The sequence below is a fragment of the Xiphias gladius genome, chromosome 1 (assembly GCF_016859285.1).
Source record: "Xiphias gladius isolate SHS-SW01 ecotype Sanya breed wild chromosome 1, ASM1685928v1, whole genome shotgun sequence".
NCBI classification, from domain to species: Eukaryota; Metazoa; Chordata; class Actinopteri; order Istiophoriformes; family Xiphiidae; genus Xiphias; species Xiphias gladius.
The window spans coordinates 33747237-33771127 of record NC_053400.1 but is presented as its reverse complement, the minus strand read 5'-3'; the positions used below and the strand labels follow the sequence as shown (position 1 = coordinate 33771127).

At 47.3% G+C, this 23891-nt stretch overlaps 1 protein-coding gene across 1 annotated transcript in view; it reads right to left on the bottom strand.

Annotated features, from left to right (window-relative positions):
• Nucleotides 1–23891, bottom strand: part of LOC120789332 (serine/threonine-protein kinase BRSK2-like) — a 128620-nt gene that overhangs the window by 7845 nt on the left and 96884 nt on the right. The window contains exons 11-20 of the mRNA XM_040125999.1: nucleotides 23425–23456; nucleotides 20906–21070; nucleotides 20542–20639; nucleotides 19359–19512; nucleotides 10619–10679; nucleotides 5360–6026; nucleotides 4822–4870; nucleotides 3669–3792; nucleotides 1612–1792; nucleotides 68–160 (exon numbers count right to left, since the gene is read on the bottom strand). Coding sequence (XP_039981933.1) covers nucleotides 68–160; nucleotides 1612–1792; nucleotides 3669–3792; nucleotides 4822–4870; nucleotides 5360–6026; nucleotides 10619–10679; nucleotides 19359–19512; nucleotides 20542–20639; nucleotides 20906–21070; nucleotides 23425–23456 — 1624 coding nt within the window. The remainder of the gene's footprint in view (nucleotides 1–67; nucleotides 161–1611; nucleotides 1793–3668; nucleotides 3793–4821; nucleotides 4871–5359; nucleotides 6027–10618; nucleotides 10680–19358; nucleotides 19513–20541; nucleotides 20640–20905; nucleotides 21071–23424; nucleotides 23457–23891) is intronic.

The window sequence follows — 23891 nt, the reverse complement described above, 5'->3', positions numbered from 1 at the left end:
GGAGGAGGAGGAGGAGGGCTGGGGGTAAAGGCAAGGTCGAGGGCCGGTGGCGAGGGACTGCACTTACCAGACATCTGGGACTGGATGCCGGGCTGGTCGTTGGAGCTGAGCAGCTGGGCCTGGATGGTCTCCACCACACGCTTGAAACGTCGGCTGGGACCTGGTGAGAAAGCGACGGAGCTTCGTCATCGTACGACAAGGACTCGGTACCTGACGACGGCATAAGACCCAAAATACCCAGCGAAAGCACAAGTACCTCGGAAGTGAGACTCCACCAGTGGCTGCGGCTGAGATGTGACGTTATTAGATTAAACCTGTAAACGGCAGGTTGCTGGAGGTGGAGCTAGTGGTAACTACGCCATAGTTTCTGCAGGTTGGAAAGGTTAAAGGAAGTCTCCAATGTAAGGACGAGAAGCCTCACGTCTCGTCTCTCGGCAGCTGTGATTGCAGCCGTCAGGAGACGTTCTCCACCTCTGAGCTCACGGTGGATCGAGCTGCAGCCGTTTCAGTCAAACGCTGCTGCTGCTGCTGCGGGACGAAGACCCTCAGCTCAGAATGGACGAGATTTAAGAGAAATTTCAACGAACTTCGCTGAATTCATCCATTTTCTGCTGCTTATCGGTGTCCGGGCCACACGATTGTCATTAATTCTATCATATACTGCTGCAAAGTAATGAAAAATGTGATATAATAATAATAATAAAAAAGAATTCTAGTCCAAATCGTCCTCTCCGCTTTTCTGTCGTACTTTCATGCTTTGACAGGTGTGATCATCATTAAATTTAAGTCTGTGTGGTATTGAAACGATCTTCTAAAGCCTGAAATTTAACTTGGGGAACCAGCGGAAACCCTGATACAGTCCAGCGGTTCCCAACCTAGGGGTGGGCCCCCTCCAGAGGGTCACCAAATAAATCACCAGAGGGGCCGTGAGACGATTCATGGGAGAGGAAAGAAAGAGAAACAAAGTTCCGATTTAAAAACCCGTTCTCAGTCTTTGGATTGAAAACAGGCTTTTTGGAAACGGCCATTAAAAGCAGAGTTGGACATTTTGTAAAATTAGCTCATCCACTTTTTTTCTGGGAGTTAGACGAGAAGTTCGGTGCCCCGCTCGTATCCGTCTGTCGAACGTGAAACTGGAACCAGGAGACGGTTAGCGTAGCTTAGCATAAAGACTGAAGAACGGGGAAACGGAGAGCCGGGCTCTGTCTGCCAATCAGCACCTCTAAAGCTCAGCAACAGGAAAAAAAAAAGAGCGAGGTGTTGCGGTGGTAAGTAGCTGGAAAAGTTCCCGCTGCCTCACAACACGGTCGCACCTCAAATGGTCTGTTTTGTCAGAGCGACAGTCCGGAACCTAAAGACGGAGAAAATCGGAGAAGCTGGAAACGGGTCACGTCAATGGCTTTTGTACTCGATTAGTAAACGAGTAATCGATTTTCAAATTGTTGTCAACTGATCTTCTGTACATCAACTAATTGATTCATTGACTCATGGGTTCAGCCAGAGTTACTTGGACTTCTGAGGAAACGTTCAGGTTTCACCTCCGCCGGTCTGTGATGGAACGTGAGGGTGTGGCACGTTTGGGACTGGACCTGTACCGCGTGGTGTGTTTACCTGAGAGCAGGGTGAAGGTGACGGAGTAGATGCCGTTCTCCTTGGTGGCACTGGTGCTCTCGGTGTAGGTGATGTCCACCTGGAACTTCACCGGTTTCTGGAAAACTGTCGGCCCGGCTGTGGACTTGTACTCCGCCCGGAAACTGGTCTGAGAGATGACGCTGTGGCTCAGACTGGGGATCTGAGGGAGGGAGACAGTTAGAGGAGAAGAGAGAGACAGTTAGAGGAGAACGGAGAGGGAGACAGAGGAGGAGAGAGAGAGAGAGAGACAGACAGAGGAGGAGAGAGAGAGAGAGAGACAGACAGAGGAGGAGAGAGAGAGAGAGAGAGAGAGAGAGACAGACAGACAGAGGAGAGAGAGAGAGAGACAGTTAGAGGAGAAGAGAGAGAGAGAGACAGACAGACAGGAGGAGAAGAGAGAGAGAGACAGTTAGAGGAGGAGAGAGAGGGAGACAGTTAGAGGAGAAGGGAGAGGGAGACAGTTAGAGGAGGAGAAGAGAGAGGGAGACAGTTAGAGGAGAAGGAGAGAGGGAGACAGAGGAGGAGAAGGGAGAGGGAGACAGAGGAGGAGAAGAGAGAGAGAGACAGAGGAGGAGAAGAGAGAGAGACAGACAGAGGAGAAGAGAGAGAGGGAGAGAGAGACAGTTAGAGGAGGAGAAGAGAGGGAGAGACAGAGGAGGAGAAGAGAGGGAGAGACAGAGGAGGAGAAGGGAGAGGGAGACAGACAGAGGAGGAGAGAGAGAGAGACAGTTAGAGGAGAAGAGAGAGAGAGACAGTTAGAGGAGAAGAGAGAGGGAGAGAGAGACGGTTAGAGGAAGACGGTTAGAGGAGGAGAAGAGAGGGAGAGACAGAGGAGGAGAGAGAGACAGACAGTTAGAGGAGAAGAGAGAGAGAGACAGACAGAGGAGGAGAGAGAGAGAGACAGACAGAGGAGGAGAGAGAGAGAGACAGAGGAGGAGAGAGAGAGAGACAGACAGAGGACAGAAAAGAGACAGACAGAGGAGAAGAGAGGGAGGGAGAGAGAGAGAGAGAGAGAGGGAGACAGTTGGCAGGAAGAAGAGAGAGACAGACAGAGGAGAAGAGAGAGACAGACAGTTAGAGGAGAAGGGAGAGAGACAGTTAGAGGAGAAGAGAGAGAGAGAGAGAGAGACAGAGAGAGAGGAGAAGAGAGAGAGACAGCAGCAGCAGCAGGAGACGGTTTGTGGGTTGAGGTACATTTGAACACGTCAACGAGCCGTGAACAGTCGTCTGTCTGCTGCACACGTCCCTCTAACACAACATGAAAACACTTCCTCTGACTGCGCAGTTTCAGCCCAACTTCAGTCGCCAAACTTTACGGTTTTTATTCTTTCTGTAATTAAAGGGAAGAATAAAAGTTCTCTGGAGAAGCATCAGGACTGTCGCCGTCACACAGACGACAGACGAGCGATGCTTTCGTCGGCTAGAGGCCAAAAGCAGAACGGTTAAAACCCGCGCTACACCGACCACTAGGTTCAGTCACAGGACGCTCTCAGACCGGCAAACGTCAACGTCTCCACTCCTTCTGCTCCAGAGGGGACACAGGACAAATACTTCACACAGATTACACAGTAAATGTTCTCACAGGAAAAAAAAGCAACAAAAAAAAACGCACGTCATCTTAAAAACTGTTCTAAGTCTTCTGAGTCTAACATCTAAAAAAAGATTAAGAAGAGTCTTTCTTCTTCTGCCGGCGCCAGAGAATAGGGATGTGTGAGCTCGTCACTGTTTGGGAGGGAAAACTGAACTCAACCTGAAGACAGTGACATCCTGACTTTTCTAATTAAGGAAGACAACTGACGAGACGCAGTCACCAGACTCTGGTGTGGGGTTACCTCAATCATTTTTTTTTTTTCTCCATCAAAACGTTCAGCTCTATGCTCAAAACACCGTGCTGGTGTCAAACTGTGGAGCCAGTGAAGTGTGTTGTGGACAGAAGTGGAAAACGGGAACAGACAGGGGACGGAGGGGCCAGGAGACAGCCTGAGCTGGCTCCTGTCCTCCAGACGGCGGAGGGGGACAAAGAAGGAGAAGCTCACGGAGAGGAAGGCGTGGACGATGTCGGCCTTTATGGAGCTGAGAGGTTTGTCTCTGATCACTATGAAGATCTGCTCCTCTTTCTCCAGGTTGATGAAGTTTCCGAACCAGGACTTCTTAGCCAGTCTGCAAGGAGGAGACGCGCTGAGGTTACCACTGAAGCCGGACACACAACAGGACTCAGAACAAATGCAACAGCCGCGTACATCGGAGGCAGATTTATTTTAGCCTGACAGATAACGTGGTGGAAGGGGAGGAAGTGTAAAGAGTTGGTGTTTTCTTTTACCGGTGCAGCTTCTGTCCACGCTCAGAAAAAACCAAGGTAGAAAAGTCATGCTAAGTCTGCTGTACATGTGCTGTAGTTGCTGCCTGGGGTGTTCAGTGTATAAGAAGAAGAAAAAGCCTGGATCTCAACCCAGATGAATGATTTAAAATAATTCCACCTTTATCACTTGACTCCTTATTGACAGCGTTGAGGACCAAAGTTGTATGTTACCTGTTAATTCAGTCAAATTTTAATTTGAAAGACCCTAAACATTTAGACCAGAACTTAACCCGTCAGCGGAAGCCGGTTCAATGGCAGCGCTTAAATATCACCCAAACATAAAGACACTTCCGCTCCTGTGTTTCGCCCTTTAATGTTTGAACAATCCAGCGTTAAAGTTGGACACCAGATATTTGGCGCAGGGGAGGTGGCGGTGGGAACACCTTACGCTTGGTATGTAAGTTTGTAGAATGATGTTCATACAGAACCCGCGATAGGCCGGACACTAACAAAACTGCGTCACCTGCGTGTCTACAGCAGCGGGAGTAGGCCCACTGGTCAGCCCCGACCTGAAGCAGGAGCTGCGTATCAGGCGTTTAACCGAACCTTAAACGCACCCCCGGGGCCACGAGGTGGTGAAATGAGACTTTGTTCCTCCCACAAATCCCACCGCGGCACGAGTCACAGCCACGTAGCCTGCTGCAGTAATGCACGCCGTGATTTTAGTTGACATTTTAAAACGTGTGCGCTGGATTATATGCGAGCAACATAAAATACGTGTCGTAATAAACACGGCTTCCTCTGACAAGCACATCAGTTTCTCCCCTGTTCACGTTAAAACGACATTTTCAAAGCACGAGTCTGGTGAGATGCGTTGCCGCGTTACTCACTCTGGAGAAGAGTCCGGGGTGAGACTGGACATGTCCTCCTGGGTGGGAACTGTGGATGCAAACAGGGGTCAGAGGTCACAGAGTGACGTAGGTGCAGTGTGATCTCGTACCTACATAGAGCTCCTGGGGTCCTGACTTGCATTTGGTCATAAGGACCCTTCTGTCGGTCTTGTGTTTCCGCTGTTTATTCTAGACTCAATAAAAACCAAATCGTGGCTTGGTTCCGTTCGCCTGGAAGGATTTCACGGCGCTGTCAAAGTAGCTATAAGAAAACAACCTGAACTAAAGCAAAGAAAAGGGTCAATTTCCCACTTGCAGTAATGAGATCGTTATCCTGCACGTGACATGGCCGGAGGCTGCCGCTCCTCGCGATAAGGCTGCGGCAGCCGAACCGGAGCTGAAGACAGCCACGATTTGTATTTATTCCCCTGAGCTACAAGAATGCAGTTAGCTGCCTAAACACACACGGTGCTGAATCGATTATCATACCAATGATGATCATAAACACGAGTCTCATTTAATCCCCCCCCCCCCTTACCTTGCATTTTCCTGCGGTGGAAGCGCGGCGAGCCCAGGAAGCTGTTCTTGATGGAGTTGAGGCGTGTTCTCCACGGCATGCCTCCGATGGAGGGGCTGGGCGGGGGCGTCGGGCTGGGCGGCGTGCCAGCCGGGCTGTCCTTGGGCGTGTGCACCGGGGTGCCTTTGGGGGTGGGGAGAGGGCTCCCTCTTGGGGAGGGGTGAGGGGTCACCTGCGTGATGGGGACAGATTTGCCGTTGTGGTCAGGGTGGAGGTGGTGGCGACGGAGGGGCGACATGGGAGGCACGGGGGAGAGAGGGATGGAGAGCTTGGGGGGGACGGTCAGGGGAGGGTGGCGTCTCACCCGGGGGCTGTTGGGGATGCAGGGAGCCAGAGGCTGGCTGGGCGTGGAGGGCTCAGATTTGGGGGTTGTGGGGGTCTGGGCTGAGTTGGGGAGCGGGTTGGACCTGGTGGTCTGCAGGGGCTTCTCAGACATTCTGGGCTTGGCGGGGAGGGTCTGGGTGCGAGGGTGCATGAGGGGAGACCCCATCTTTGGCTGGTAGGAGTTGGGCGTGCGGGGCCCCACCCCCACCCCGTTGAGGCGGACCTCGAGAGAGTGGGTGGGGCTGCAGTTGGGGGACTGACACAGGTCTGGGGACTGGGGCGGGATGAAAAACCGGCGATTGGGCTGCGATTGGTCATGCACCGTTCGACAGGGCGGCGGGGTCAGCCAATGAGAGGGCAAGGCCACAGCAGGAGGAACACCACAGCCCAGTAAAGGGTCATTCCCGTAAAAAAAGAAACACACCGGGAAAAATAAAAAAGGAGCGCGGCAGATGGGTTGAGAGGTGGAGCAGGCAGGAAGCGGTGAGAGTGCAAGAAAGAAAAACAGAACATGCGATTAGCACAGTGATCAGCCAATCAGGAGGCAGCAGTGGAGCATTCATGATGTATTAACAGTAGGGATGCACCGAGATTAAAAAACTGATACAGATGTTTGATGGGTCTGCTTCAACGGCTCCTGATGTTTGTGTCACTTGTTGTTTTTTCAGCTTGCGAGATTAGTTTGTCCTGTGCCAGGACAAAAAAAGATCCGTCTTTGTTGATGCAGGATTTTTTGGTTCTTTTTAACAGTTCAATAATTCAAGATGAGGAATTGTTTTTTCGTGAATACTGCACTTACTTGAATAAAAATTGGCACATGTACATATGGTTCTGTGTATTTTGTTGACTCAAGATGCAAATTCAAAATATCAAATATATTTTCTATGATTAAAGTATCTTCAGTTCTTTATGCAGCCCTTTGCAGAAGTCTGCGCTTTATCCAGTTTACATTATTCCACCTTTACGGAAGTCGGTGTATGAGGATCGGGGGCCACTTGTGGCCACCAGCGGTAACTACAGGATGATGATACATTGCATTTAGCTTCTTCACACATTCCTCACATTCCCTAAAAACTGGGATTTTAGTTGCCGGAACGGGTTTGCGGTCGCTGTCCGATACGTCAGTGCATCCCTATTTACCAGCGAGTGAACCAGCTCGAAGGCTAACGGCTTTAGCTTCACCCTCCACCTGGGAAGGCGGCCAGAGTGCATGCAACAGTGCTGATGCACGATGCTGTGGGATGGATGAGCAGATGGCCGCTACGCCAGGTCAGAGCGGTGAGGGCCCACGGCTGAACCGACTGCAGCAGCCGAGGATTTAAATGATGAAGGATTTAAGGGAGTGCCAGTTTTGTTGTTCCTAGAATTCTCTTATTATACCAAAAAAAAAAAAATTTGTGAGCGGCGGGGGAAACACACTGGTTTGACTGAAGCGTTACCACGCCCGAGTCGTGTCATCTGTAGCACCGCCCGGAGACAGAAGCAGTGGTCGGGCCACAGAGGCTGGACGAACGTGCTGAAGCGTAGACGCCGGGAGATGCGACGGGGGACGCGGTCAACTAAAGTCGAGGAGGATTTAAGAAAAATGTAAACTTCGAGTCCCGCGCTATTCAAAAAAGCGTTTTAGAAACAGCAGAAAAGAAAAAAAAACGTTCCTTGAATCTTAAATCTCCTTTAACACCCGGACGTCCCCGCAGGACTTTATGACATCACAACTAGTTTGGAGCCGACCGCGCTTCAAGGTGCGACTTGAATCCTCCAGGTCTCACACACTGGGAACAGGAGGAGACATTTCGCGTCTGGTAGTTCCACTTCTGAAATCGACGATATCTGCACCGTCGTAGATTTTGGATTTTTTTTGGAGCAGATGTCATTTCAAGTATCTTTAATAAAGTGACTGAACTTTTTTTTGTGGAAAAGTATTTTCCACAAAGAGGAAGTAAGGCAGATGGCAGATGAAGTAATGTAACGACTGCTGACACGGCTAAATATGTCAGACTTTCGTCTGCTGATTTCTGACGGCAGGACCTAAAGACTTAAACTTCTTTCAAATTCCTCCTTTTGACATTTTCACAAACAAAATGGATCAAAACTGGCAGCGTTGACCGACTCTCACCAACACGCACCTGCTCACGAACAGGTGGCTTTCATCAGGCTGGAGCGAGCGATTTACGGTGAGTTTGTGTCGTCAAGGTGGTTTGACGACTCTGAGTGGCAACACTCGTACGATCAACCCTCACCGCAAAAAAGGTGTAGAAAGAAGTTTAGGAAAATGTTCTTGCATGAGGCCCGATCACTCTCCTTCTATACTTTTTAGACAATTCGTCATGAAACAGGAGCTATAGACTAAAATCTGCCTCCTCTTCAGTTTGCGTTCAGATAAGCAGAATATAATGCGCCTTGGGGGATAAAACAATGACGTTGATTATGAAAAAAAGTTTCATTGTGCCTTTGCAGGGGAGTGAATGTTTGATGGTACAGTCTGTGTCCTTGCTGAGGGTTTAGCTTAAAAACGCAGGACTTCACTGAAGGAGAGAAGCCTCACGCGGAGGCTGCAGCAGCTGCAGGATGATTTGCACGGTTAACCTCTCTGCTTTGTCTCTGCAGCAGCAGTTTTCACAGCTCTTTCTCCGAGAGTGATGGATCGATTCTTCGCCTATTCTGCCGCTGTATGAGAGGCTGTTCTGTACGGACATTAATCACCGGATCTCATCTAGGGTCTGGGGTTTGGCCTCCGATGGATCCGGTCCCGCTTCATCCGAAGCTCTGTGACGTACAGTACAGCCCGACCTAAAGCCGGCGGCGGCGGCGCGGTCAAACTACGACCTTGATGAGAGCATGAACAGCAGCCGATGGTTCAACTTCTGATTCTCTCAGCATTTATATTTGCATAATGAGAAATCATGTAACATCAGTGTAGAAGGGTTTGTCTGACATAACAAGTCACGATAATGAAGCCTCTCACCGTGGAAATCTATGTCATCGTGCAGAAATCAAAGCAGAACCCAACCTTTGAAAGTTTGTCATAGTTACATATCAGGATGAGAGCGACGTCACGAGCTGCAGAAGCCGCGCGAGTCTACACACCAGCGTAAATTTGTCTCCACACTAATATCATGTACTATCGTGCGGTTTTTGTCTGGACAACTGAGAGTATAAAATGTATATTTTGAGTTTAAAAAAAAAAGAAAACCAAGTTGTCCACACAAATAACAAGAGGTGAGTGAGAGGGATCAAACTGAATGTCCTGCAGGGTAAATAGTGATAACTGTGTCAGACAGACTACGGAGCAATATTTGGTGGTATGCAGCAGGTCTGATTCTTGTTATTCTTGGTCAGACTGTATTTTATTCTTGCCCTTACAGACTGGAGACTCTGTAATTGATACTTCATTGTTAGACCTGTCTATTTCTACTCTGCAATGCTACATCTATCTTAAAGGCTCTTCTGGAGGAGCTGGAACTGCACCACAAACATTCTCTAAAACTCAAACCGAACATTCGAACCTTCGTGAAGGAGGATTTACTGCAGGACTGTTGCATCAGACTGCGTCAGTTTTAGCCGGCTGTACCTAATAAACTGACCACTGAGTGTGTGACTACGTCTGTTTTTCTTAACCTCCACTTGTAAGTGTTAACAAAGGTAAAGTTTAGAAGCTATTACTTGAACTGTTAGTTGCAGGGGTCTGTAAGCTCAACTATAACCCACCATCGGTGCCATAGTTTTTCCTGCATTCGCTTTTTTTGGTTCTATTATATATTCCAGGTGATATTTCTTCCAAATATTTTATTTCTGGTAATATGGTTTAACCGGTAGTTTGTTTACAACCTACAATGGGCTGATGATGCTGGTGAGTTCAATGTTAACACAAGACCTGGATTATTACAGACACAACAGACGTAAGCTGCTATGTCTGTTAGTCCTGGTTCAGCTTGGTGACTGAACCAGGACTAATAAAGTCCTTTGAATGCTGGTTCCACAAGAAGCCTAATATTTACCATCAATTTGTGATATTCAATTATTTTCTTACTGAGTCCCTTTGTGATTTCTATATTTTTTCTTATTTTCACCAAATCCCCGAAAAGACCAAAACCAACAATTAACTGACAAACTACAGATCCCAAGTATTGTGTTTGCATCAAAACCTGATGTACGTTATTCCTCTGAGACACTGAGCTCCATCGTTGTTCAAAAACTATTAAAACACACCAGTGAGACACACTGTTGCACTGGGTCACGTTCCTTCATCACCACGAACACACACACTGTAGTTTATTTAGACTCAGTCCCACACACACACACACACACACCGTCCTGCTGCCGCAAATACTCACTGGAGCACCAAACGTGGATTAATCCGCCGCTGAAAATAGTCCCCGACAAATGCTTTATATATTTCCCCCTGTCTGTTTGGTAAAAACCACAGTGAGGAGATGTTTTAGGAAAATTACCGAGTCTTTTTTAAAAGGTGAAACTGTGTATTTGTGAGGTGTTGAAGATGAAAGGTTTAGGTCTTCAGTAGGAACCAAAGGGCTCGGAGCTGAGAGCCACAGACCGAGGAGGGAAGTCAGAAGGTTTTGAGAGTCGGACTAATGGACAACTGTTGGTTTCGGTCTTTTCGTGAAATCTGTTGACAGTAAGAAAATGGTAAAGTAAGATTTTCTTGCTCCTTCACTCTGCTCCTGCATGTCTTCGCTTATCGTGACTTGATATGTAACCAACAGTCTGGTTTAGGCTCCACTGTGAGACGAGACAGGCTCATGATGAAGTCCACAGTGGCGCGTGAGAGCTGCTGATGAGAGGCCGAAGTGAAGCACATCTGCGTGTGCGAGCAGAGCCAGCCGGTGAAGTGCATCGTGGGAAACCAATCGGTGCGTGGGAGGGACGGACACTTACCCTGGGACTGCTGAGAGGGCTGGTGGACAGACCGGAGGACGCTCCGCTGATCGACCGCGATCTACACACACACACACACAAAAACACACACAGAGTGAGATCACCACACAAAAAAAGAAAAGCTGCACAACGCACTGGATCACACACACACACACACACACACACACACAACGCACTGGATCACACACAGCTCGACACAACGCACAGCTCGACACAACAACACACACACACACACACACAACGCGTACACACAGAGCCCTGCACCTGAGGCAGCTGAACTTCACTCTGAGCAGATCTGATCTCAGGCAGAGAAAAGTGACTCAGATGAGGAAAGATCACCAGCAGAAACCTCTTTCTCATGGCGGCTGTCGCCTGCAGTTGTTACTCCGTCCCTCAGCAGAACATCTCTCACTCTCCTCCTTCCTCTCAGGTTCACACCAAGCGTTACCGTATGGATTTGAAATGGAGCGCCTTTCTCCGACTTTATGCTTTATTTCTATTTTTTTTCCGATTCGGACTTTGGTGGATAGTTAAGCGGAAATCTGACATTTTCACACCAACGTGCTTCATCCGCCGGACGGTTCCAGCTCTCTTGCCCTCGTGAAGTGTGCGTCTGGGCGTCTGAGCTAAAAACTGCCCCTCTTCCATTCTCGTGCACTGACCAGCCATATGAGTCTCAGATCACCGCAGTGTCGACGGTTACCGAGTGGACAAAACAAAGTCGCCATCATCAGTCGCTAAGGTTTTAACGTTTCGCACATTAGCGTGCAAAGTTCGGCGCCTTGACTCGCACTTGGCACGCACACAAGCTAAGACTAGCATGACTAGCAGACTAATGGGCCAATTCTAGCACTTGACGTGTTTACAGTTAGCATCGCTCCGTCCGCGGCTACTTCCTTCATCGCTCTTTGCTCCGGTGACGTGTCTACGTTGAGCCGTCCACGTAAAACGCTGTTTGTGTGTGAGAACGATTTGCAACGGCCGAATCTCTTCTCCCTCGCTTTGTTTTTCAGCCGGCAAACAAGACGACTGCATCTTGTTATGAAGCCAAATGTTGCGTGTCAAGTTTGCAATTTGAGCTGCTGGTGGCGCCGGAAGAAGAGTCGGGTTCACCAAATTCATTGGGATTCATCCTCTGGGTAACATGAGTGTCCGCACTAAACTTCCATGAATCCCTCCAATACTTTTTGAAATACCTCATCCCGGACCAAAACGTTGGGCCGACGGAAGCGACCCCCACACAGCAACGCCGCTAATGTGACTAAGAACCAGAGGTTTTCAGTGTGAACGGACCCATCGGAGCGTTTTGTCCCCACAGTTTGTAGCTCGCGTGTGGCTAAAAGACTCAGAGCTTATTCAGAAAATCTGCTCATTTGGCAACACACCAAAGTCAACATCTATGAATAGATCAGACATGTCAGCATTATAGCACACAGACGCACAGACACACACACACACACGCACAGCCATACATCCACTGCAAAATTCATTAGCACCGTTTCTCTTTTCTTCTCTTCATGAGCTTTTCCATTTTTCATTTATGTGTCATTAACTTTTCATTTCTCCCTCCTTCTCTTTCTCTGTTTTGCCCCCCTCTCTCTCGCTCTCTCACACACACACACACACACACACACACACACACACACTCTTTTACCAAAAACCGTACAGGCCTGCTGACGTCTTTGAAGACTTTGGGATTTAATTACCCAAAGACAATTTGGCTTTGTTGGAACTGAGAAATGAAAACAGTAAATCATACTTAAATGTGCTCGACCCCCTTGACCCCCCCCCCCCCACACACACACACAGGCACGCACACGTGCACGCACGCACACACCCCCATATAAAGAAGGGATGACATCACTGGCTTTAAATTAGCCTTCGCAGCTACGTTGTCGTCATATGAGACAGTTTCCCTCCTTTTAGCTCAAACCCGTTACAGTGCTCAGTGGTAATGGTGGTAGTTTGGTTGCTCCTAACATTATTTTCATTATTGCTATTAGTCTCCATTTCCCCTCCTTTTTCTCCAAACTACCCTTCATGAGGTTGTTATGGGAAATGGAGTCTGTACTTCCTGAGCATCTTCACCGTACAAAACGCCGACGTCTACACCACGTAGGCCCTGTAAAAACTGTCCGTGTCAGAAGCACAGCAGTGAATCACTCTTGAGTATTTTATCTACACTCAAGGGATCCGGATGTTTTGATTTCACTTCAGTCTTTCTAGCTTCCGTCGTTAGCTGCCTAAACGCTCAAATTCTCAAATACCTCACTCAGTATTTAGCTTATTGTTTACAGCTGCGCTTTCCCTACTGCGACACGTCGAAATGCCGTCCGTGGAAGGGGGCCGTCAACAGGTCACATGTCGAAATCCACACACAAGCAGAAATGTAAAAACGTCGTGACAAGTTGTGGTTTCACGGGGCATTATGTGTCTGGCAACCTCCAGTCCGCGGCGGAGATAAGCTTATCACCACCTAGGTCTGTCTCAACACTTAAGCTACGGGCGTTAGACTGATACAGATCTTCTCCTCTTACTTTCGGCAAGAGAGCATGAAAGAGAGTTTCCCAGAATGTCAATCTAACTATTTAAGAAGTGAAGTTTCCGGAGTTTTCCAGTCCTTTCATCATAAAAATGAACGGAGGTGTGTTAATAATACTGAATTGCTTCCGTCTGAGCCGCTTCAACTTAAATACACATTATCTATGAGTTGCTCTTCCCGTGACTGTGATGATGAGAGTCACAGATAATGTATCTCCTGGTCGAAGCGGTGCCGAGGAAGCGCTGAGGGAAGTTCTGTCCGGCCGCCAGCGCACGACAAGGTTGGATTAATGGCGGCGAGGAGACTCCGCACCGTCAGGCGCTTCGGAAAGGAGCTTCTATTAACGTGCGACTCATTAACCGTGACACCCCCCACCAGTCCACCATCGGGAAGCCGGCGCCGGTCGGTCTTTGAAATCTGAAAATTAATTCGTGGCTCATTACTGGTGGTGTGTGTGCGAGAGAGAGAGCGAGCGTCGGTGGAGAACACAACAAGCTTCATTTTATGTATCTCCCCAATTAGATGATGAGAGAGATAACGGGCTATTCAGTGGGAGTGGAAGCCTTGTTTCCGTCTCCTGTTTGCGCTCCGTCTGAATTCCCGGCAATTAATTTATGCTAATCTCCGTCCAGGCCGCGCATCCATCGACACGCTGCGTTTCCCCCGCGGAAGGTCAGCCACGCGTGCTTGACTGAAAAAAGAGACTGGCCAAGTACAAACACACACACACTGACAATGAGGAGTGGACGTGGGTTGAGGGGAGGAGGGAGAGCGAAAAAAAAGGAGGCCAAAAAGTTGACCTCTAAAATTCTCTCAGCGGAGTAACGTCAGACAGGAAGTGGGCGCAGAGAGGGAAAGTGTGCCGGTTTTCTGGTTTCGCAGATGAGGTGAGTTTCTTCTCCGTCTCTCACAGTAAACACACCGATCCAGAGTCCGGGTGTCGGTATCAACCTGACCGTTCTACTACGTCTCGATGACCTCGGACGTGTTTGCCTTTGGATCGTCTCAAACTGACTTCCGACACATCGGTGGGCAACAAAGGCCTCATTCACTCCGACCACTATCCTGCTCGGAAGCGGCGCGGATCGGATCCACGAAGGCTCAACACCTGCTGGAATAATGAAAACCTCGGAATAAGATTTTGACGGAGGGCCGGGAGCAGGCAGAGCTCTGTAGTTTGGGAACATCTGACATAATCCAAACGTCACCTGCGTCACTGCAGAGGCCGGCTGCCCTGTGATTGGACGGTAAGAAGGTACGCAGCGGCCATTTTCGCTGCTGTCACGTGACCGCTCCTCCGTAGGACAGAGGACGGAAAAGCGAACGGAGGCACACGCGAGCTGGTCGGAGAGAGCAAAGCAGCTGCCGGCAGCGTTACGGCCTGGTACGTTTCAGTCTTTTAGTGACTGCCGTGCACTTCAGCCGCCTGATGGTGAGTCAGGTGTCGGCGCCGCAGTATCCAAATGAAGTCAGAGTTGACGCTGTAAGCCGCCGAAGGTGATCAGCCTACGTTTCTCTGGAGACCACACCGCTAACATCTCCATCTCATCGAGTCATTTTTCTCTTCTGCGGAGCCCTGAGACGGCTATCTACTGAATCTAAGCTTAACAACTCTGTTAGCGCACTGGCGTGATTTCAACTGGATTCCAATATAAATCAGCCTGTTTCTACAGGACGGGACGACGTTTTTCATCACACTATACAAGACACTGGCACTTATTTCGAGTTAGTCTCAGATGAGAAGTTGTCCTGACATATTTTCTGTGTTTTTCTGGAAATCGCTGAGTGCACGTGCTAAGACAATTTGATCCGTGATGTTTTAAACAGTTAATAATGTAAAAAGACAGATTTCTAGAGTCTGTTAACATGTCACCTCTAATAGAAAGAAACTTCTTAGGTAAAATGACATGCTACATTTAAAAGTGAAAGACAAAGACATGTAAAGACCTGTAACAGAAAACTAAAGTAATGGATGGAAAAAAACAACAACAAAGGAACAAAATGGAGTTGACTCTACATACAAACTGAGGAAATAAGACGAAGGGAGCAGACCAATACCTTTCCTCCTTGCTGCAGTTAGCGTTTGTGATATCCAAGCTTTTACTGAAAACAGATTTGCTAAAAAGGGGCAGACAGAAAATCAGGAGACAGACAGAAAGGCAGTCACATAAGGGGAATCTCAGTATACAGCATGCAGCACTCCAAAAACAAACAAACGAACGAAAGCGCGTAACAAATTCGGCACCGTAAAATGGACGCAATCACCACGAAACAACGAGCAACGCAAAAACCTTTTACATGCGCGGATTTAGAAATCAGAAGACAAAAAAAAGAAAAACCCAGGAGGAGAAGCACATTCATGGTTCATGCTCGAGTTAGTGGGACATTCAACACTCTCCCGCACTGTAAAGACACAATTTCTGTATGTTTTCATCTCTGGGACTTGTTCACACAGTCTAATGTTCAGCTCCATTATCTCTGCTGAATCACTTATCGGCGAGGAGAGACCCTCAGAGATGGAATGAGAGAACTGCAGCCGAGCAGGCTGTTACACCTGCTGCACTGTGACAATGACAAACAGGTAAGGTCCTGCCGGGCGAACCTACTCTTCAAGCCCCCTGTCGGAGCAGAAGAACGAATAGAAATGTTAAGGTTGCGCTTGTGAGGAGACCTCAGCGTTTTTCTACTTCAGCCCAAAACTCTGACCTGAGAAGCGTTCCCTCTCGGTCCAACGCACGTCGACAGCAACATTTTCACTTTCTCACAATCTCGAAGAGTAAAACTGATCCAAGGCAACAGGGGAAAAGGCCTGTCTCTCTTATATACCTGAACAATTCGGGTGAAAAATGTGAGCGTTTCCAGTAAAGGCCCCGACCACTTTTAAAATGGCAACACTCTGTGGCAAAATCGGTTCATTTTTTCAGAACCGATTCGCTCTTGGCCGAAAGGGAAATTCTCCTCGACGGTGCTGACCATGGAGGGAACGGAGACCCGGGTATACGCCGCTTCGAGCAAACTTACTGCGCAGCAAGCAGCCAAGTTAACGAGCCGGCTCGCCGTCAGCTAGGAAGCTCGCTAGCTCATAGAGCCTTTTCCCCGCTTCAGTAACTTTTGATTGAATTAAATGAAAACAAAATGCCACTGGGGGGAGTAAAGAGTCCAGCTAGCATGTTCCCGGCTGGCTAGCGGGTTAGCAGCTAGCTCGCCAGCTACAGTAGTTCACCCTGTCACCAAACCAGTACGGCTATTTTCTCTTGGATGATTTAACGATACTACAGATTCACATTGCGACTAAACAGCTGCTTTAATTATTTGAACTGCTTTCCATCGGACATTGTGTTGTTTTCCGTTACGTCGGTACGGTGGATGGCTCTAAACACTAGAATACCCACGAGCGCCGGCCGCCATTGCTGAGGAAAAGAAGCCAGTCAGAGGACGAGTCGGCGCTGGAACGAATTCAAAACGCTTCATTTTTGCAGATTGGAACAAAACACTTTTTTGCCGAACTCTTCCATCAAACTAGGCAAAAATCTGAAAAGTGAACTGATTGAATCTGCTGAATGTTTTACCCTTCATATACAGTCTGTGGTTCAGTATCAGCCTGAACCACAGACTGATACTAAGTGATGCTTGTCTCCTATAAACATCACATCGGGTGTTTCTGTCTTGCTGGGTTGAAATCTGCCGACACGTTACCTTTATGTTCCCTTGGTTTAAAACAAAACACCTCCGACATTAATGTAGTTTTACATTAAAACATAAAGGTTCCCTCCTACTAGTGTTAATCACCATAACTTCAGATTAGGTTCAATTTTAAGATAACTGTGAAGGTTAAATGAAAAACTGAGAAAATAAAGACAATCTTCTGAAACGATTCTCCTTTCATCAAGTTCCGGACACAGATGTTCAAACTGAACTTCTTCTGTCATAACTTTGCAGAATGTGGAATCAAAGCAGCTCGTGGAGGAGATGGTAGGTAATTATTATTATTTTACTTTATTTCTTTTTTTTTTGGAAAGATTACCGTCTGGTTTTCATAAATATCACAGTGCTCTGACTGCCCCGCTCAGAGGAACGAATGGCGTCCAAATGAGCGCAGAATCGGAGCAAAGCTTCAGTGTTAAAGCTCTTTAACCGCAAGTCTTTCACTTTTATCGATCCGCTTTTATGAAGTGTGATTTCATCCTTTTATCTTTTCATGTTTTTTTCTTTTAATCTTTTCTTTTATCTTTTATTTAGTATGTACGCTGCTGCCTTACATCGTTACTCTTGCCTTCATGATCAAATTCTTGCTTCATGTTGTTTTGCTGCCGCACTTTAATCCTGTAGGTCTTGTTTTTCAATTTTTTGTCAGAGTGCTTTGAAAAAACGTCTTTTTCGTAAGTTTATAAAGTGTAATTACACTTTGATGTAATGATTTGCTGGACGGGACTGAGCTGGAACAACATATCATTCATACAAACATCTTTCAGCGCCACATCTGCGAACACAAATCCCATGACATTATTGTCACAATTGATTCAATCAGTGCATACAAGAGCCTTTAAAGGGGGTTTTATATATCAACCACCAGTCGGGTGCACGTTACCTCACAGCTGACCACTGTCCAGAGCATACAGCGTTTTTGTGTAATGTAGCTACGAAAACCCGAATCGTCGAGCCTTGGTATATTTGAAGTGTTCCCTCACAGAGAGCATCCTGCTCGCTTTTACAACGAAGACCCGCTTGAGGCGAAAAACACTATGCGCCACCGCCTCCGCTGCTGTTCGCTCGTCACTGCGGCCGAGCCAACGCTCGCAAGCTTGGCAGGTAGCTTGTTGATCAGGAAGCAGCTATCAAATAAGCAATAAGCAAAGCTGAAAATACTCCAAATGTCAACAAACTTCAGGGAAACTTTGAGTCAGGCGATTTGATTCAGTTTTCTTAAGTTTAGGCTTTGAGTTCATCCAACTCAAAATTTGAGTCCTTCCTTGCGTCAAGCGTCGTCTCTCAGGTCGGCTTCTCCTGTACTGCTAGCAGTCACGACGAGCGTCTTTCGCAAGGAGTGTCATTGCTTGCGTTGTTTTAATTTGGAGCAGGCAGAAGACACATCGTGTATAAAAACACACGTAACGGCCTCCGTCGTGTAACTCTCTCAAGGCTGGACAAAAAGAAGGTGTCTGGGGAATTTTAACCTGCGCGCAATGCATGCTGGGAAACGCAGCATATGCAGATAGGCTAATAATATTTCTAAATGGCCTAAATTTGATGAGTAAGGTGAAAGCAAACTCGAAACATATCTGATGACACAGAGTCTATGACAAAAGACAAGTTGACTTGATAGAGCTTAGGAGATTTCACTGTGCAAAGAGAACAGGGAGAATTCATGCACTGTGCGGAGTGTGTCCAGGCTTAGATCTGTGTTTCTATCTTTAGAAGAATTTATTTAGCTGTACCTTCACACGACTCTCGTCGTCCGTTTTAAAGCCGTTTTCAGCATCTGGGCTCTCAGATGCTGACTGTACAAATTACAGCTCTCTCGTTGGTCTCCACAGTCTCCATACAAACCGACTTTATGCACCAACTTGCCAAACACAGTTCAGGCTTACGGCCTCTTAAACCGGGATGTCTCTCGGCCTCTTGGACTGCATGCTCCATGCACACTTTACACTTTACACACACAACTCACAAACCCGAGAGTCCCGCTCATGCATTTCAGCAATCGTTATGTTTTTCCGCCAGAGCTAAGAGTGCGCTGTTAGACTCTGGCAGAGGGTCTGAAACAGGGGTTTACGTCTCGCCTTGTACGGCGTTGCACCGTACTTCCTGCACCAACACAGCGAGAAAGATGTGTCATGTATTTAACTGCAGTTCCGTGAAGGAGGGAGGGATTTACAGCTGAGGACAGACCTCACGGTGAAAACTGACGGAGCCCGGCGAGGTGAGGAACTGAATGAAGGTTGCATCGAGGGCAAACAGACGGCGTGTGGGACATAAATTTGAAAAGAGAAGGAACAAGTCTAATTTCGATGAGGTGCTGCTGAGCTGCACCTCCCTCCCTCACTTTGCTGAACTGGGGTTCAATACATTATTTATCATAACCGATAACAATAATCATCAATTACACTTTTGAACGACAGCAAACCTCTTCGACTGACCAGCGTGTCAAACATGTTCGTCCATGCCAGTGAACACACGTGCAGATTTTCCACCGCTTACCTCTGACCGTGGGTTGCCATGTCGATGGCTCGTCGTACCGGTACGGGAGACCCTCCCTCCGTGACGCTTAGCACCTCCATGGACTTCCTCTCCGGCCTCCGTTTGCCGTGACGGCTCAGCATGGGCGAGTCCACGCGCTTCCTGGGAGGGTCTGCTGAGCGGGTTCAGGGTGAGGACAGGGTTCAAAGGTCAAAGAAGGGATGACACGAGGGAACCGGTCAGAAACCAAACAAATCGCCTCAACTCGGTGATTTAAGAAAATGTACGACATGCATTCATTTCACCTGTAAGGTTATAAGTTGAGGAACTGTCATAACCCAAAGCGGTAGATAAAAAAGTTCAATTTGATGGTGCAGCGAATAATGTACTGACAAACATACCAGTGGAAGGCCAAGCGGTCTGCTGTTAGCTCAGTGGCTTTAGTCAGTGTTTGCGTGACTCTGTGTATTTGCTGGGAATCCTCCACAATCCCATGCCCCATGAACTACCCGTCGCATGCTCTGTTCTCTGTTTCTCTAAAATCTAGTTTGACTATGTGATATTAATATGGAATCTGCGTTATATTTGCTGGAGAGGTGGCAACCTGTGATGTACAGTGCGTCTGTCAACTCATTCGTGCGCTTACTGCTGCGCCGTCTAGTCACACCTGACCGAGGTGTCGGGGTGTCCTCAATTCACCCCGAGTAGACTTTGACGTCAGGGCGGCGAGATGCCGAGTCCCTAAGTTGCCCTTTTAGCAACCACTGTAACGTCGGCGTGGCGCGATTCAGCTCTGCAGGCGCGGGGGGGGGGAACCCAGGCACCAAAGCTGTGGGACATCTGAACCTGGTGTCCTGACCCACCCGAGCTGGGCTGGTGGGTTTCTCTGAGAACACCCCGTGTAGCTAATGTTACCCACAAAAGCTAATATTCCTAACGTCATCTTGGCACTTAACACTTAGCTCGTGGAGAACTGAAAAAGACGCTTACTCAATGCTAAGAGCATGTTAACTGTGGATGTACCTTCACCAAAAGTATGATTTTACCTCATGGTTTCTTTTCGTCAAATGCTCCTCTCTTAAAATACAGAGGAAGTTTGGATTAATGTAAAAAGTCGGCCAAAATGGTGCATTCATGTGCCATTTTTCTTTTTTTTTTTTTTAAAAACAGCTCAGACATCAGACATCAGCTGGACTTGGCCTACCGATCTCGTTTCGTGGGGGCAGGTTCTGGTCCTCGTGGCTGGGATACCTCTCCTTGCGGTCCAGAAGGAGGAAGTAGATCATCTTTTCCTGGTTGTCACTGGAGAGAGAAGACAGCCGGAGAGTTCGCCATCAGCTGAGTGCCCGTTGGTTGAGAGCGGGACAGTAAGATGCTCCATCATCACAAGACATATTAAATGGAAGAATTCATCAAAGTGACAATCTCTCTGCCGTCTCATATATTTCTCTGCCCCTCTCGTCGGATCCTTCATCCCCCTCCTTCTCGCTTTAATCTGCTTCCTCTGTGGTTTTATCGCCTCTTTGCTCCCTCCACCCTTCCTCCCCCTGCTCCTGCTCCTCACTCACTCCTCAGACAGCAGGTCTTTGGTCAGTTTGTCCTTGTCTCTGAAGCAGCCCAGCGAGTGCATGCTCTCCAGGACATCAGGGTCGATCTCCTCGGCTGAGGCCAGCGTCCTGATGGCCACCTTCCTGGGGACGGGCTGCTCGGGCTCAGGCTCATTCTTTCCAGCTCTGCAACACAACACACGCAACTATCTGACGAACCAGAACCAGAACTTCGAGTTTAAGTCGTATCAGCTTTGGAAGGCGGATGCAGAGAAACCAAGACTTAAGTTGCCAATAGCTGGCAATAGCATATTTGTTTATACAATTAAAATAAAATGATATGTACAGAGTGGGACCGAGACATATAGAACACTTTTAACTACATATATTCAGACATACATGAATCTAAAGTAAAGGGGAGGAAGCTAAAAGCTTATACAACGACCTCTCCTAGAAAACTCAAGGCAAAACAAACTGAAACACACTAAACAAAAACAACACGGGACAGAAAGACTGCTACTGCAGAAAAGAAAAAAAGAAAAGACGAGGATAAAAAGAAAACATGTGCCAACAGTCAGCACTGTAACTGGGGAGTTTGTTTTAGATGTGAGGACATCCGAGTCAACAAAGACAATGAATGATGAACAATGTGCATTTTTGAATCCGACAAAACCAAATTTCCGCCGCAGTACTAGAAGCTAATGGAAGATGACGACTGCCTATAGGACATGCACGAATGGGTGAATTAGTTTGGAATTTGGAAGATTATGGATTTTGTCTTTGAAGTCGTCCTTTCTTTTGAGAACAAATGATTCAATTTGCCTCAAAATGTAAATCACGTTAGGGTGGAAAAAGCCTCTAATAAAGCACGTTGAGGAGGGAGGCGTGCTCCTCCGCACAAGAATTCCTGATGAGCACACAAACAAGTATAATGACTCGAAGGGGAAGCAGGAGCACTTGAGCACGATGCTTATGCTCTGCAAACTTTACACCGTACGCTGATGTGTTGGCAACGATGTGCCTTCCCCAGAGCTGCAAAGAGGAACACGGCAGCATCTACAGTATGTCACCGCTTCCACGGCAACCAGATACGTCCAAACCAATCCGTGTGGAATAAACGAGCGTGTTGAATTGAAATACAAATCGGTCATGTATCTATACGGAGTGTTCAGCTGGCTCAAATTCGAGCTTCAGCTATCAGGGGTAACTCTGAGGTTAATTTGGGCGTGAAGACACTGACAGATTCAATACAGCGTATCTCAGCATGCTTTTCAGCTTGGATGTGGAGAACACGGGGATCACCTGAGCCATGGGTAATGACAGGGTGCACATACAGACATAAGCACAATTCATTTAGTTATTTCAATGCACAGTCGGACGATAGAAAAATCTGATAATGAATGAAAATATATAAACAGGATAAAGGTCTAGGGCTTGATGAGGTTAACCGTCCCTGACTATAATGACATAAACTAGAAAGAGAAATTAATGGTCAATGAAATCACCGTCACCTGAGACCAGTGACAAATAATCTGAATAACTGGAGACAGTCAGGTCAAATGCAAATGATTATACTCGTCTGCCCCGTTATACAGCACTTTAACCAGTAGGCTCCCTACTGTAGCCTGCGGGTTACAGCAGGGAACCACTTGTTTGGCAGCCGTTTGATGCCAAGATAAAACCGAGCGTTTGAGAGATGAGTAAGAGCAAAGGAGCAGACAAAACAGGGGCCTTTTGGGAAGTTTTGCGCTGTGCAGATTGTGAAGCCCCATTGGGCTCAGTGTATGTCAATGAAACTGACTTGTCTTTTCAAACGTTTCCTTTATTCTTTGTTGGTTTTTCTTGGGAATCACTTGTTTAGTTGAACTGGTCATAAGTGGACAAAGGACACTGCTTCGCTTCTGTTACATTTAATCCGGGTCTTATTTATGTAGGTTTGTCTTTTACTCTTATCAGCTATAAAAACATTGCACATAGAACTGGGAGAGTTTTAATGTCACGCAATTGTTGTGACAGCTTAATGGATAATTCTAGTTAATTACAGTTTGAGTCTTGTTTAAAAAAAAAAAAAACTCAAGCTTTAATAAACTGGATGACACAAATCTCATATCGTCAGTTCACAGCAGTGAGTCATATGCAAGATTTAATAAAAAGACCTAATATCAGTTTGCTGATCTTTTGGTCGAATCCTGAGTGTAATTTCAAGTCACGAACAGAATTCTGCGTTTCGAAACCCAGAATTGGTAAATCCATTCAGATCAGAGATCGGGGGTCTTTCAGGCGCGACGGACCGTCCTGATGTCTGATCTGCCCTCTCAGGTTGGTAACAACCAGAGCTCTCACTCTCAACACTAATGGACCTGATGGACCTGCTTCTTCTCAGAGAAGATGCAGGTCCGTCTTTGATGGGTGTATTATGATTATTACGCTGCATCATCTGCTGCTGCATTTTCCTTTCAGCAACCCACTTAATGTGGACATTCACACAAACACTCAACAGAAACAGGGAAAAAAGCGAAATGACGGGGGGATATACTTACAGGTACCACGTATGCTTCTGGATCTGCTCTAACTGTAGGGGAAAGTAGAGGAGGAAGTAAACATTATGACTCTTATTTAGAGATGAAACAAACAAGACGGGGAAGGTCTCATGAAAAGACTTTCCCCGGCATTTGATGTATTTCTACATGAATCGGGGGTTTGGGCCAGTATGTCTTGTTTATTGGGGCCTGAATATTACTGAGACTTAAGGAGCATCTGGTTGGGTCAGGAAGTTCACTTCAGTACCTGGTGGGAATCCCTGTCGGTCAAAGTAAACCACACCCACGGCAGTTTGGATTTAAAAAAAAAAGTTTTTTATTTATTGATTTATTTTGCAAACCTACTAGCAAAATTCACATATCCAGTACAATTGGGCCTATAAGGCAGCACTTCCTGTCAGGCTACAGAGGTCTGGCAAGTTCACTTCCCTCTAGATTTTTTTTTCTTTTCAAACTCGTCGTCTTCA